Source organism: Seriola lalandi, unplaced genomic scaffold, assembly GCF_002814215.2.
Source record: "Seriola lalandi dorsalis isolate HSWRI2012SDOR001 ecotype SW California unplaced genomic scaffold, Sedor1 jcf7180002054905, whole genome shotgun sequence".
NCBI classification, from domain to species: Eukaryota; Metazoa; Chordata; class Actinopteri; order Carangiformes; family Carangidae; genus Seriola; species Seriola lalandi.
This window is the reverse complement of record NW_019525457.1, coordinates 1-15773: the sequence shown is the minus strand read 5'-3', so window position 1 is coordinate 15773 and position 15773 is coordinate 1. Positions and strand designations below refer to the sequence as shown.

The 15773-nt window shown below is 43.8% G+C and overlaps 2 protein-coding genes across 2 annotated transcripts; one reads left to right on the top strand and one right to left on the bottom strand.

Moving 5' to 3' along the window:
• Positions 1-4314: 4314 nt before the first annotated feature.
• Positions 4315-7684, bottom strand: LOC111672885 (E3 ubiquitin-protein ligase TRIM21-like). The gene is made up of 2 exons (XM_023430460.2): positions 7546-7684; positions 4315-6569 (listed from the first exon to the last, which is right to left on the bottom strand). Exon 2 carries the CDS (start codon positions 6558-6560, stop codon positions 4920-4922), a length of 1641 nt encoding a protein of 546 aa, XP_023286228.1. The 5' UTR covers positions 6561-6569; positions 7546-7684; the 3' UTR covers positions 4315-4919.
• Positions 7685-8062: 378 nt separating this feature from the next.
• LOC111672884 (uncharacterized) lies at positions 8063-13029 on the top strand. Its single transcript, XM_023430459.2, has 6 exons — positions 8063-8219; positions 8810-8941; positions 9149-9219; positions 9361-9473; positions 9558-10963; positions 12054-13029. The coding sequence occupies exons 1-6, from the start codon at positions 8063-8065 to the stop codon at positions 12158-12160; spliced, it is 1986 nt and encodes a 661-aa protein (XP_023286227.1). The 3' UTR covers positions 12161-13029.
• The last annotated feature ends 2744 nt before the right edge of the window (positions 13030-15773 follow it).

Sequence of the window (15773 nt, the reverse complement as noted above, 5' to 3'; positions counted from 1 at the left end):
TCATCATCATCATCATCATCATTAGTAGTAGTAGTTACTGTGAGTGCCAACCCTCCATATACAGAAGTATATATAAATATATATATGGACTTTGAGGGAACTTCTTTAAATTTGGTAAAAACATTCACCTGGACTCAAGGGCAAACTGATTAGATTTTGGTGGTCAAAGGTCAAAGGTCACACTTTTTAGTCATTACTCAAGACTTCACAGTAATTATGACAAAATTTCACAAATATGTTTAATATACTCATATTTTCTCTGACTCTGGATAAACAGGGATGTGACCTGGAATTGTCTGAATGGAGGAGGAGGAGATTCTATCTAATAATATGTTTAACTGCCACAAAGCAGATATTTTCCCATTAGTGTAAATTTCCAGTGGAGTCAAAGGAAAATGAACAAAACTACAGACGCTACAGTTTAATACCAACGTCCTGTCGTTGCCTAAATTCTCAGAGTTTCTGTCCGTCAGGATCAAACAGCCTCGGGCTGAAACACACTGACAGACTGAAAAATAAACAGGGAGCAGCTTCTCACAGTCAATCAGCTTAATGGTGATTAGGTCGATGTTCTTAATGAGATGAAGCCTCTCAGGAAGTTTCACCACTGTACACAAAGTCAATGAAGTGTTACGCAATAATAAAGACGTCCAGCGACTCTGCAGAACAAATATGTGCGTGAACAGAAGCATTAAGAGGAGGAAACACAAAGAGCTGCAGAATGTGTGTGAAGGTGGAGCGAAGCTGCACGAGCTCGGCCAGCTTTAACTTCATCTACAGACGCGGGGGGCCACTCTCGGGGGGAGAGTGGCTGCGTTTATTAGCACCTGAAGATCTGGTGGATGTTATAAAAGTGCAACAATAAGGATCAGTTTCTTACTGACGCCTGATCTGTGCTTCTCCTTCTGTTTCTGACTTCAAACGTGAAGCATTTCTCACGAGGATGAAGAAGAAGAAATCCAATGTCTGACCTCTGACGTGTAGATGGATCATAAGTAGAAGTAAATGCCTAACTTCTGGTAGCGTGTGCATGTTAGTGCATGTGAGTCCGGCCTGTTAAACTGTTGGTCCCCCCCACGTTTATAAACACACAGGCTCCGCCCACCGGTGTGATGTCACAGTTTCATTTAAAAAGGCCTCAGACACAGAAAGAGATGAGACCAGATTACATGTGGACTGGACTGAGGACTACGGCTCAGACCCTGGTCGGCAGGTGGACCGTCAAAACATCTGTAAAGGTTTTAAAGTCTTTGCAGCCTCCATCAGCGTCATTGGTGCGGCTGGTCCCAGTGTATCAGTCCAAGACTGAATTTCTTTCCCAGTCTGACCGTGGAGCTGCTAAAGTCCAGCTGGACTCAGAACTGGTTCTTCTTTTTCATGTGTCAGTAACTTGATCGTTCATAATGTTACAGTCTTTTTTCATTAGTGATAGCTACAGTAGACATGTAAATGATTAGATTTTGGTGGTCAAAGGTCACTATGACCACACTAAAACACATTTTTGGCCATAAGTCAAGACTTCATGCTAATTAACGGTGCACTGGTCAGTGGAGGGGGAACTACAAGACGGTGATTGTAGTTTTTACTTTGAATCTTGAAGTTTGTTGAAAATGTTTCATTTCGCTCATGGACCTTGGTCTGGCATCAAACTCACAATATCAAACATCTTGGTACCAGAGACACCAGCTGCTGCAATAATCAATCACAAAAACAAATTGCCCGACAGTTACATCATCAATAACACAGATTTTTAAATTCTTATAAAATGGAACCAGGATCAATAGATGATGTAATGAAGTGACTGTTCATGTGATTCATTGACCATAAAAAGCAGATTCAGTGTTAAGTTGCCCTTTAAACTCTTGATAAATAACACTTTGCTTTTTTTCTTTGTTGCTAATTCAGTCGTGATGATGTGATGTTTCAGTTTCAGCAGCTTCCAGTTTTTAATCCCACAGAATATAGTGTTCAGATTCTCCGGTCACTGCACACTCACTCGTAAACTGGGGTTTGACTTCAGTGGCGAACAGTTGAGAGTCGCTGCTGCAGTTTGCAGCCTGGAGGCTCTGAGGCACTTCTAAGCAGACAGTGATAGATTGGTGAGATTAGAGAGCGGCGTATCTGACACTGCTCTGTGATCCGCCGCCCTCAAAGCGCTCAGACCTTCTCTAATGAGCCTCCGCCAGGATCCCGGATCACATTTCAAAGTCAGATAATGTCTACTGGGGGAAAAAGGGCCATTTAGCCCCGTGCCAGTGTAATGTAAAAACCAGGTAGATCCCTCTTTCCTTCCTGACCGCACTGCCACAGATTGCTTCCTCAGTGCATTGAGACTCAGTGTTTTCTTTAGAGCAGCAGGGTTTTCTCCTCGGACTCACAGGCCATGAAATATGGGGCGTATCTGTGTCTGGCTGCGAGCCAGGCGGAGCGTTGACATGTCGGCCCGACAGGATGGTCATGAATCGCTCAGATTTCACTCAGTCCACAGCTGGGGAGCTGGAACCAGAACTGCACTCTTCAACAAAGACGGTGGGAATGTAATGTTTGCTCCGAAAGACGCTCCACAGTTACAGATGATTACATGCAGATGTTGATGCATTAACCAATTAGCAGCAACTAATGCATCTGTCCCACCAACAGGACAGGAAGGCTGTGGTTGACATTTACAGTCAGAGCCAGGATCACTGGTATAACGGAAGTGTGTGTGTTTATGAACTTGTGTAAGTGTGCATGTCAGCAGATGTACTCGGAGGTCACAGTGTCGTCTTATATCCAACACCCAGTAACGGTCATATATAGTGTTTTTCCACCACACGGTTCCAACTCTCCAGGTGCTTGTTTCCACTGCGGATAGTTCCCCCGCAATGAAGTTACTATAGCGATAAAGCCATCATGACATCATCTTCAACATGACACAGACAGGATCAATGGAGGATACTGAAGGTTGCAGGTTTACTCTATAAGACTAGAGAACTGTAACTAACAGCTACAGCGAGCGGTGAACAGTCGCTCTGTTCGTTCTGAACGTCCCGTCTCGCTCGATGATGACGCAGTAGTGATGATTCTCTCTGACCAATCAGCAGTGTTTTCACATCACCTTCTGGTCTCACAGTCCCAGGTATCAGGTTCTATCCACAACATTTACCTGATGGAGAAGCAAAACAGGCAAGTAGAGTTGAGTCGAGCTGGTACCAAGCAGTGGGAAACTTCCATTTAGTTTGGTCATATTTATATGGTTTGTCTTCTATGGTTTAAACTTCACTTATGTTCATTATATTTTTATATTTCTTGTAGGGCGGCGTGGCTCAGGTGGCACTTTGGACTCAGGGTCACGTCAGGAGGTAAGTAAGGAAAGGTGTCTTCCTCTTTTGTTTACATGTTTTATGTATTTGTTTCCAGCGTCAGTTCATCACAGTACAGAAAGATAAACTGTCGACCCAGCAGGATGTGATGCACTAATCCTTCCTTTGGGGAAATGATGGAGGAGGAGGAGGAGGAGGAGGAGGAGGAAGAGGAGGAGGAGGAGGAGGGCGAGGGCTGCTGACTGCTTCATAAACAACCCCTGCTGCCGACGGACTCCGAACACACACTCGTCTATTTGAAGTCTGATGTCTCTGAGGCTCGAAGTGAACCGGGATTTACTGCTGCTCTGCATCTCTGATGGTTAGTCATGATGAGTGTAATGGTGTAACAGATCCTTAGACTACAGCAACACACACACACACACAGACACACACACACACACACACACACACACACACACACACACAAACACACACACAGCTGTGTTAAATCAAGTCAATATTATCTATATACTCCAGAATTACAGATCAAAAATCTCTAAAAAGCCTCTTTGACAGGCGACATTTTCTCATGTGAAACATAAATAAAATATTCGTATATAAATTTAACTTCAATTAGACAGAGATGAAAAACCAAAACTCACCAGGTAGAAACAGGTGGTAAAAACTCCTCATTTATACTTCAAAACATTCAGAACTAATCTTATTTTGAAAGGGTACAGGAAAGTATAAAACACATTGGTGCCATCATTTCCTCTGTAGTGTGTCTTTAACTTCTAAAACGACTCAGTGACAAGCTTCATGACAAATGACACATGGTGAAGGTTTGGTAAAGAAAACTGCTTGATTAATGTCCTAGTACATTACAATGTACTACGACATTAATCAAGCAGTTATTTTTAATGTACGAGGACTAGTTCAACAATTCCCAAAATGTTGAACTAGTCCTTTAATATGTGTTTTTTACGTTTATGTTGCTTATTCAAATGAATCGGTGAATAACGTTCAGGTGTAAAGTAAAAACTGAAGCTCCCACAGTTTATTATCAGAGAACAAACATTTAACAAATGGTTTATACTAGATTATACTGCAGGTGGAAGTAGACATTTTAAGTGAAGATGAATGTACAGCATCTGTCATTAATCACAGACTTACAGATTCATTTAAATCACAATCCATTTTTATTAGTGTTGACAAATCAAATCCAAATCGGCCAAAGTCACAATTAATTAACCAGTAATTATCATTCAGTTAATTAACTTTTTACACCTGCCACAACAATGTCACAGACTCTATTCTGAACAACAGACAGTCAACAATATATTTTCTGTGGCTCCACATGAAAGAAATAAGAAAATATGAAGGTTTTCCATCATGTCATGATGGAAACATTAGTGACTGAGGAAGGACTGACCACATGAATGCATCAAACGAATGTGTTGCATGTGTAATGGGATACATATAATAATCTTATAGTAAAGTTAAGTTTAACTCACACACCACAGATATCAAATTCTGTAGAAATAAAAAGATATAAATTGTACAAGTATTTTCACCGAATATGTAATTTGTTCCCTGAAACAAAAATCAATTCATTAAATAACTGAAGTTATTAGTCTACTCAGTTTGATTGACAGGACAGATGATCAGAGGGGCGGAGTTTTTACCACCATGATTAAGTCCTGGACAGAAGAATGGGTAGAGTTTCTCAGTGAAGGAGCAGCCAGTAAAGGAGTAGATGAGAGCTGCAGCAGCTACGTCATAAAAGGAGACCAGACCCTCCTCATGATCCACAAACACCCCCACCTTCTCAGGCTGAGACTTCAGAGAGAGACGGACACGAGGGTCATCAAGAGCTCTGTACTCATTTCCATTTATCAACCATATCGTCCAGTTACCATGTTCAGGGCTCAGTGTGATCTCTCCCTTCCTGTTGATCGACTCTCTGGCCACTCCTAAATCCCAGTCAGTCTTTCCTTTAACCTGAACCTCAAAGTAAAATCTGCCTGAAGAGAAACTCTGCTTTCCTAAGACAATAGGGTATTGAGAAAATCTCTCTGGATTGTCTCGGAGATTCTTCCTCACATCACCACAGTGAACTTGTTTTCTATCATTAGACAGGATGAGCCAGTGATTTGCTGTATCAGGATCCAGAGTCACATCCTCTGCATACTGCTGGACCCTCTTCAGCTCAGCCTCAATCAGCTTCTTCATCTTTTTACTGAGCGTCTCCTCCAGCTGAGCCACAGCTCTCACCACAGTCCTCTCATATGATGGACGGACTCTGACCTCTGTCCAGTCCTTGGTGGGTGGAGCAGCTTTCAGGGATGGGAAGCTTTGGAGGAGGTGGAGGTGGTCTTCAGAGAGTGAGAGCTGCTCCACCTCAGTGCTTCTCTTCATCAGCTCAGAGATTTCCTGTTCCAGCTCTGTGATGAAGTCTTCAGCCTGTTTGTCTGTGGTTTTCTGTTTGTCTTCGATCTCCTTTATGAGCTGGTTCAGGCCTCTGTCAACAGACTCCTTCAGAGCAGTGAAGACCTGAACACCTTCTGCTTTCTCTCTGTCTGCATCATCTTTACTGATCTTGACTGAGTGTTTGATCTCCTGAATCTTCACTCGTCTCTTCTGGATCATTTGCTGAATTTCAGCCTCTGTCTTCTCCAGCTCTGCCTTCTTTCCTTCATATTCTTCTTTCAGAGGAACAAACTCATGTGTCTTGTGGTCTAAAACAGAGCAGAACTTGCAGACACATGTCTGGTCGGTCTGACAGAACAGCTCCAGAGGTTTATCGTGCTTCGTACACATCCTGTCTTCCAGGTTCTCCACAGGGTCGATCAGCTGATGTCTTTTCAGGCCTGACACTGTCAGGTGAGGCTCCAGGTGAGTCTCACAGTAGGAGGTCAGACACACCAGGCAGGACTTCAGGGCCTTCAGTTTGGTTCCAGTGCAGACGTCACAGGGAACTTCTCCTGGTTTGGAAACTTGTTGCTCTGAGCTGCTGCTGCTGGTTTTCTGTTGAGCTTCATGTTTGAACTGAGCAACCACCTCAGAGATGAAAGTGTTGATGTGAAGCTCAGGTCTTATTTTGAAAACCTTTTTACACATGGGACACTGACACCTGTCACTAATGTCCCAGTGTGTAGTGATGCAGTTCTTACAGAAGTTGTGTCCACATGATGTACTGACTGGATCAGTGAACACATCCAGACAGATGCAGCACAGGAACTGATCTTCAGATCTCAGGTTGCTGGCAGCAGACATGTCGACACACTGAGAGGGAAAGAAACATTTCATTTACAATAATGTTCTGTTTGTTTAACCAATTGTTTTCAAACTGGGGGGTGGGCCGCCCTGTGGAGCATAGATGACACTGAGTTTGTTCGAAATCTCAAGCTGACATGTCAGACTGGAGGGGTGGAGATTCACCTGTCAGAGGACAGGGTGATGCAAAGGGGAATTTACAAAAGCTCTGGGTGTGTACAACTAAAATCCCTTTGTTTGAGACCATGCTGCCACACCAGTAAGTTGCTGGAGACCAATTTTCTTTGTTTGATATTATTTATTTTTCATATTGACCTTTATTTCACTAAAATTCAACATGGATCCTTTATTGGTTATTTCTCCTTCCATTGTTAATGACTGATAAAAATTATGGGGTGGTGGCTGTGAACTTCTTTTCTCCTGAAGGGGGCGTGGCAGAGAAAGTTTGAGAACAACTGGTTTAAACAGAAAGTAAAACGACTATTCTATTAAGTTTAGCTTGCAATATTAGTTACAGTCATTTTGAATCATATATGTAATATTTTTATCAAGTTATTAAAAGGACAGATCTTCTAACAAAGTTTCACTTACTCAGTGACAAAGTTAATGTAGTTCCTCTTGTTGCTTCACAATAAAAGCCCTCCCTTTGGTTTTCATGTGGAAAGCTTTTATCGTGAAACAGCTAGAGGAAGTAGAATGTATTACAGCTGTAGGAAGTGATAACAGTAATAAAAGCAGGAAATGAGTGAAAGTAAAGTGTAAAGCACAGAGACTCAGTAAGGAGGTAGAAACGTCCTGAGAACTGACCCAGAGACAGTTTAAGGTGGACTATAGTGGGTCTGTGGACAAACAGACACAGTTATATTGTGACCCATTTCACAAGTGTCAGTATGAAATGAAGAGAGTGAAACTTCCACCTGAGTAGAGATGAAGATTTGTGTTAGTGCTGGTTGTTCAAACAGTAAATATGATCAGCTGTACTCACCAGTGTTTGGTAGAGACTCTGCTGTGTTGTTGACAAAGACCTGATGGACTCACTTTAATTTTCTGTCAGAGAGAAACAGACTCGTCTCCGCTGCAGCTCAGTTGTTGCTCTGACAGACTTTCCTTTCATTTCTGGAGTGAGACGTTGAAGTTTCCTGTCTTTTAGAGATTTAGATTTTTTTTAAAACAAAAGTTACTTTTTATTTTCTGCATGTAATAAACTAACGGATTAATCGTGAAAAGAATAATTAGATCAATAAATATCGAAACTCATCGTTAATTACAGCCCTACTTTCATTAAACTGAGTTTTCTTCAGTTGCGCATTTTCTGCGCAGCTGCTTGCCCTTGAACACACCACCGAAAGGAACTCTGGGAAGGAAAAGATGGCGGGGACGTTCAAAAGCTCCGCTGAGCGGCCGAATCAACAACAACATAGAGTGTAAATAATCAAACGCAGTTCTGCCATAATCGCCGGAGACGGCTCAGCGGCTCACCTCCCCAGGTGACCCCGGTGACCATGAACCGAGGCCGCGGGAGGTTGGAGCGTCCGGCCGCTGAGACGGGCTCTCCGCCGGAGCAGCACCGGGCCCCGGTGAGACCGAACCGGCTGAGCAGGAGCTTCAGACCGACTCAGACCGCGGCGGAGGGCCGCTCTCCGAAGAGCCAGCGGCCCGGTGAGTGACCGGCCCCGCTCCGTTACAGTCATCTCCGGCGGTTGACGTTACTGAACGTGTCTCTGTGACGGGGACACGTCGTGACAACTTCCCGCCACAGCGACGTGCCAAACTACGATCAAATACTTCGCCATTTTATCTTTCCATCAAACATGACTGCAGATGTCTTCACCACCCGGAACTCACCGTCTGCTCCTCGGTCACCACTCATTCACCATCCTGCAGTTAAATTAACGTGTAATAATTAATCTGCTTGTTGCCAGTGGAAACGGTGATAAAACGGTGGATTGTTCATTAACCTGAAAATGAGAACAGCTCATAAATAATCTCATGTACTATGTGCAGAAAAATATTAAACTTTAATGATGTTTAACAGTTTGAAGACAGAGCAGATTAAACACAGCTCATGTTATCAGTCCCTCAGCTCCAGGACCCTGACCTCTGACCTCTGACCTCTGACCTGTCTGTTGAGTGCAGTAAACTAAAGAGGTTTACGGAGAGGTTACTGAAGTTACATCAGCAGAGCAGTGGATGTTGTTGTCTGTGAATCTGATTCTGAATCAGCTGTTTTTGCGTCTCCTCTCGTCCAGAGTTTAAGACCCCGACCAGGATCCCCACGTCCAGAGCAGCTGCTGGTTTCAGCGGAGAGTCTCCACACAACGACTCCGACCTTCAGCACGACATCGTCTGGGACGCCGCCTCGCCGTCACCCAACAGACTCGGTAAACTTCTGACGTTGCAGGTTTTCATTTCAGTTACTGTTGTAATCATTTGTCAGTTAATCAATTATTAGATTGACGGGAAATTAAGTTCAGTTTCATTTGTTTGACACAAATTTCAAATATTTCCTTTTTTTCCAGCTGCTCCAATTCTCTGTTTTATATCATTGTAAAGTTAAAGTCTTTATAATTCAGGTTGTTTATCTCCAGGGAAACGAGGGAGGAAACACGCGGCCGGAGCGGTGAACATCTCTGAGCTCGTCAGCAGGATCGCTCCCAAGGTCGGTCGCACATTCACCATTGTTGTCAGTGAACGCCGTTTTTTACTCTTCACAGCCCAGATCATTAAAAAAACAACATTAGACAAATAAAGAGCGTCACTTATGCATGTCCTCGTTGTGTCGTCGCTCGTCTTCGTGAAGCACGGCAGGCCGGAGGTCACAGAGCCCACGTTACAGCAGTGGATCGGAGACAGCGCCGCCATCCCCTGCACTCCAGACGTTCAAGTTCCCAAACCCAAGAAGAAATCCCCGAGGTGAGCTCAGAGGGAATTAGCCCCACATCTGTTTTCTCTCTCTAATCACTTTAAACACAGTTATTCAGTTTGTTCTGTGCGCAGGCCGAACGCAGTGGACGACCTGCTGAAACTCGCCAAACAGTTTGACCTCAACATGTTTCGTCAGGACGAGGACAAGGACGAGGTGGAGGACGCGCACCAGCAGAGTGTGGAGCTCCTGTCTGACGACATCTTGGATTCTGAACACAACGACTTTTCACCGTCACTCCGTGGAAACGTTCCACCGGCTGTGAACGCAGCGGCTGGGACAGATGTGCAGACTCATCGGGATCAACATATGGACGAAGAGCTGGACTTCCTGTTTGATGGACCGACCCAACACGTAAGCGGAGATTTAAGTCAGGTGTCGTCTGCTCAGCCGTCACAAGTTACACCTGCTCTCACCTCAGAGGCTTCTGGGAAAACTCCCACGACCAACACTAAAGGCGGCGGGGCAGCGAGCGACGAGTTCGAGGACGACTGGGAAAACGACGACTTGCTAAACGACTCTCTGGTGTTGCTGATGACGCAGAACCCACAGAACTTCAGAGCTCCGCCTCTCTGCTCGACACAGAAACCACTTCAGCCTTCGGCCTGTGGAGACGCTCGCCTCGGCCAATCAGCTGCTTCTAAAGCCCAAAAAGAAACTGGGAGACAAAGAGCGACTTTCAAACTGGAGTCTAATCCAGATTTCTCTGTGAAGAGAATCCAGACGGACACGAGGACAAACTGGACGGTGGATCCCAGCTCGAAGACGGCAGGTAAAGACTCCGAGCAGAGCAGGTGTTCCACCAGTGAGGGGCTTTCAGGTGAGACCGGGTCTCGGGGAACCTGGCACACATCAAACGCCCTGAGGTCAGATCAGAAACCTCAGTCGTATCAGAGGACGTGTGTTTCTGCTGCGTCGACCTCAAACGCATCACCTACAGAAGCCGCCCCCTCCCACGTGCCCCCCCCCGCCGCCGCCGCCGACTTCCTGGATGAGGACCTGGACGCCTTCTTCTCCTCGGACCCGGTTTGGGACGACCCGGCCGACGACGACCTGCTGTGTGACATGTGTGAAGACCTCGAGAACCAGATCCAGAGCGGGGATCACGTGTCCACCAAACAGACTCCGCCCACTGGTCAGACGTCCAACCAGAGAGCTGCTCTGCAACCGTCCAACAGAGCCTGGGACAACAGGAGCCGACAGCCAGCCAATCACAAGCCATTTCACCAAAAACAACCCACGACTCTCCCCGGTGGTTCAGGTCGACCTGCTGGTCGTTCATTGGCTGTTTCTGCAGGTGTACAGGTGAACACGGCGACGGATCGAACACAAGGCGCCTCAGGATCCGGCAGCTGTCTGTGGGGGGGGGGCAGGGTCCAGTCGGCTGCTGCAGCACCGCGGCCCCCGCAGGGAAAGACCGGCAAAGACCAGTTCACCTTCAAGAGGCCGGACAATCTGGTTTCCACGGTGACCAGCAAAGGTAAGAGCACGAACACACTGAGGTTACACACTACTCCATCGTCACGGCAACATGAGCACGTGCAGTAAACGCATCACAAAAGGTTAGAAACACCTGGAGTGTCTTTATACAGCAGCAGTGATGATGATCGGTATCGGCCCTGAACCGTATCGATCGATCAGTTAGCGTTAGCGTTAGCTTCACCACGAGCTTCAGTGCTGCTACGAGCTAACAGCTGGACTCATCCTGATTGGATCTTGTTGATTGTCTTTGACTGTTTGTAGCTTGTTGTTGCTGTTGTCTCTCCTCAGACTGAACATCTGTATAAACATATATTTTATCTAATTGTAGGAAATTATTAATAATGTTGATTTTGCTAATGACAGTTTTAATGACATTAAACATGTAAAAGAGAAAAGTATAGACAGGAAGGAGGATCAGGTATAAACACGTGCAACATGTTAGCTTCATGAAACTCTGTTAAACTGCACGTTAAGCTAGCAGTGAACAAGCTACAAGGAAAAACTAACTTACAAAGTTATAAGTTCAATAAATGAATATTTTTTTGTTGTTTTTTAAGTCTATAATATGTAAATATATAGTGTTTGAATGAAGCGTCATAGTTTCTGTTTAATGTTAAAAACTTCAGTTTAATTTACAGAATATTTTTTCTAACATGACACACTCGTCTCCTCTGTGTCTCCTCTGTGTCTCCTCTGCGTCTCCTCTGCGTCTCCTGTGTCTCCTGCGTCTCCTCTGCGTCTCTTCTGTGTCTCCTCTGTGTCTCCTCTGCGTCTCCTCTGCGTCTCCTGTGTCTCCTGCGTCTCCTCTGCGTCTCCTCTGCGTCTCCTGTGTCTCCTCTGTCTCCTCTGTGTCTCCTCTGCGTCTCCTGTGTCTCCTGCGTCTCCTGCGTCTCCTGTGTCTCCTGCGTCTCCTGTGCGTCTCCTCTGCGTCCCCTCTGCGTCTCCTGTGTCTCCTGCGTCTCCTGCGTCTCCTGTGTCTCCTGCATCTCCTGTGCGTCTCCTCTGCGTCCCCTCTGCGTCCCCTCTGCGTCTCCTGTGTCTCCTGCGTCTCCTGTGTCTCCTGCATCTCCTGTGCGTCTCCTCTGCAGCTCTGGGTAAATGTTCGGCAGCAGAGATCGAGCTGAAGAAGCAGCAGGCGATGGAGAGAAGGCGACAGCGACTTCAGGCGACACAGAACCTCCGAGCTCCGACATGACGGAGACGACAAGAACTCTGTCCTGTCCACATGTCTGAGGGTCGGAGACAACAGAACCTGGACCTGCTGTCCCCCGTCTCCTCTGACCTCCTTCACTCCTAAAGATTCAAACGTCTGAATCGGCTCAAAATAACGAGCTGGACAAAGTTAATTGTACAAATATGTTCTTAAAGTAAAATGAAAGTGTACTGTGATGTCATGTTTATCTATTCTGTAATAGTTCTTTAATTATGAAATCAGGATGTTTTTAAGGAGCAGTGAAGCATTTTGGGAAAGATTCTTCAGACGTCTTCACCTTCAGAGAGACGACAGCAGGTGTGAGAGAGAGGGAATCTCACGTCTGTGCTCGGCAGTTTCATTCTTCACAAATTCATTTAATAGAGAAAGTGCTGCAGGTTAAACTGAACTGAACTGAACACGGTTACCGCTACTCACTGTAAACAGGCGGGAAACACTCGCCATCTGAACACGCCAACGCCTCGTCCTTGAAAATCTAATCTCCAGAAAAATATTGTCTTCTCCTCAGGCCAGTTACCAAAAAAAACTGTCCTTATTACATTTCTAAGCTCATCAATAACGTGTTAATCAGTTGATCAGCTTCAGACCCAGGCTAGCTGCTAGCTATCCTAAGCTAAAACACTCATGGAAGGAAAGTGAATGAATGAATTTCCCAAAGTGTTGAACTGTTCCTTTAACATCAGGTCGTATATGAAGACATCTTTTTAAGGTGGAAATGATTGATCTGATTGATGACTCGTCTGATTTTATCAACAAACTAAAGTCACTTTGTCTCACATGTTGTCATGGAAATTAACTCCATGTTTACACACGAGTGAATCTGCGTATAAATAAAAATGACTCAAACAAAACATCCATCGACTCAATCCTCTGTCCAGGAAACATTTATTTTAACATCATGTTTTCAGATTGTCACGTTCCCGTGAAACGTTCACTTGGATTCAAGGATTAACTGATTAGATTTTGGTGGTGAAAGGTCAAAGGTCATGATGAACTCACACACAAATTATGACAAATCACACAATTGGTAAATATTTTATCCGACTGGATGAACAGGGACGTGACCTGAAACTAGTCTGAGTGGAGGAGGAGGTGATTCTAGTTTTTCTCTCTTGATAGAACTATGCTAACAGTTTCCCCCTGCTTCCAGTCTTTGTGCTAAGCTAGGCTAAACACATGCTGCGAGGCTAAGGAGAATGGTGGACTCTTCCTTTAAGATTCTCCAGCTCTGTACAAGCATCAACGTCCAGACTGAAACATGAAGCTGCAGTTCCTCTAACGACCACTAGAGTCTGGCTCCAACAGTGAGTCAGTCCCCATAGACTCCCATGTTAAACTGTCCAACTTTACAGCAGAAATAAACATGTTTACAGCCTGGTACAAAAACTGTTTTGGTCTCTAGAGCTAATTTCCTCCTTCATGACACCTGTTTATATAACTCACCTGTTTACATTTTATTAAGGACTAAAGTTATGGAGGATTGAGGGGTGTGGCCTCTTTGAGTGACAGGTGGGTGAGCGTATGTTTCCCACAAACTGGCTCCACAAGCCCGTCCTCAAGATGGCGACAGTGGAGCAGCTCACTCTGAGCTTCAGAAACCTGCGGTTGATGTCACAGAGGCGACGGCCATCTTTATTTAAGTCTGTTTGCCAGATTTGTTTTTATTGTTTTTATTTTTAGTCCCTTTTCTAACCGTCAGTGTCAGACGTTTTATTTCTCCTTTAACTTCAGTTCTGTTCAGAACTTTATCAAGCTGATTTAAAGAAATCCAATTTTTTTTTATTAATTAAACAAATCCTCACAAACACTGAGATCAAGATAAATAAAATAAATAAATTTTTTAGATGGATCTTTTTTTTATCTTTTCAGAGTATAAAATGAATGATTTACTGTTTAACTCAGTAAATGTAGAATTTGCGTTTTCATGGTGGACTTTAGCTTAATCCACTGTATCATGTAAATATTATTCCTCTAAAGGTCACAGGTCATGACAGGTCACTGGTCCCTGGTCGGGCTCGTCAGGTGTCTTTATTAACGGTCTGATGGAGCTGATACGGCCCCAGCAGGTAAACTGAGCCGCTTTTCAGCCGACAGGTGTGTAACTGTAGTAATCACAGGCTCAGGATTCACTTCCCTCCCTTTGTCAGGGTGATTTCTCTGAAGGAAGAAGAATCATTTTTAATTAGAGTGAAAGTCCTGCAGGAGTTTAAATATATACATTAAATGAAGGAAATGCTTTATTGCTTTTCCTGCGCTGCCCCGGGTCCTCCATAGAAACTCACTACAAAACACTTAAAAAAGGAAATTCCTGTTTTTAACGCCTTTCATGGCTGAAAGCATGTTATCACCTGTTAATGTGCAAAAAAAGCAAGTGCACCAAGTAACAATATTTAAATGCTTCTAAATGTATTCTACATGTACAATATCAAATTTTTAAATGGGGTTCTATGACACACAAAGAGAACCTTGTAATCCTGAGAACTCGCTGTCGGTTCTATCTCGCAAAACCTGAAGAGAAGCAACGATTTTCAAACACTTTGTTTTAAACGGTTTTACATTAGTTCTGTAGCGGAGTGTCTGCATGCATCAGAAAGTTAAGCTGGATTTGTTCTGTGACATTTTTACCACATTTATTTCTTGTTTTATGTTGAATCATTTCTGGCTGGACAGCAACAGCAAGGCCAGTTCTAATGTCCCAGACTGATGACTGGCTGATGACTGATGGATGACTGACTGACTGATGCTACATCCACACTAAAACGTTTTCATTTGAAAACTGTTTTTAAACGAAGAGGATCTCTGTCCATACACCTGAAAACACACACATACATCACCATGTAAACTGAGCATGTGTCTCCTCTGCAGTTGTAGCATTAAAACAGAGAATGTAAGTGAACAAAAACTGCTAGCAAAGACAACAAGGCCAGTAACATTGTCATTCATTATCATGTTGTATTCAACACTGGTAGTCCAGGCTGTTGACAGCCAATCACGAGAGACCGTGGGTGTGACCTCATCGTTTACAAATGTCTCAGTTTTTGTCCAGACTACAACACAACCGAAGAGCTTTCACAATAAAACAATACCCCAGAGTTTTCAAAATAAGACACAACCACAGAGTTTTCAAAATAAAACACAACCCCAGAGTTTTCAAAATGAAACACATCCCCAGAGTTTTCAATTGAAAAGAGGTCATAACAAGAGGTTATGACTTACTATACTATGACGTTTTATGCCTCATTATACTATGACGTTTGTTGACGTTTTATGCCTTACTATACTATGATGTTTTTATGACATTTTTATATTTTACTATGCTTTGACATTTTTATGCCTTACTATACTATGACGTTTTTATGACTTTTTATGCCTTATTATACTATGACGTTTTTATGACTTTTTATGCCTTATTATACTATGACGTTTTTATGACTTTTTATGCCTTATTATACTATGACATTTTTATGACTTTTTATGCCTTACTATACTATGACATTTTTATGACTTTTTATGGCTTACTATACTATGACTTTTTATGCCTTACTATATTATGACGTTTTTATGACTTTTTATGCCTTACTATATTATGACTTTT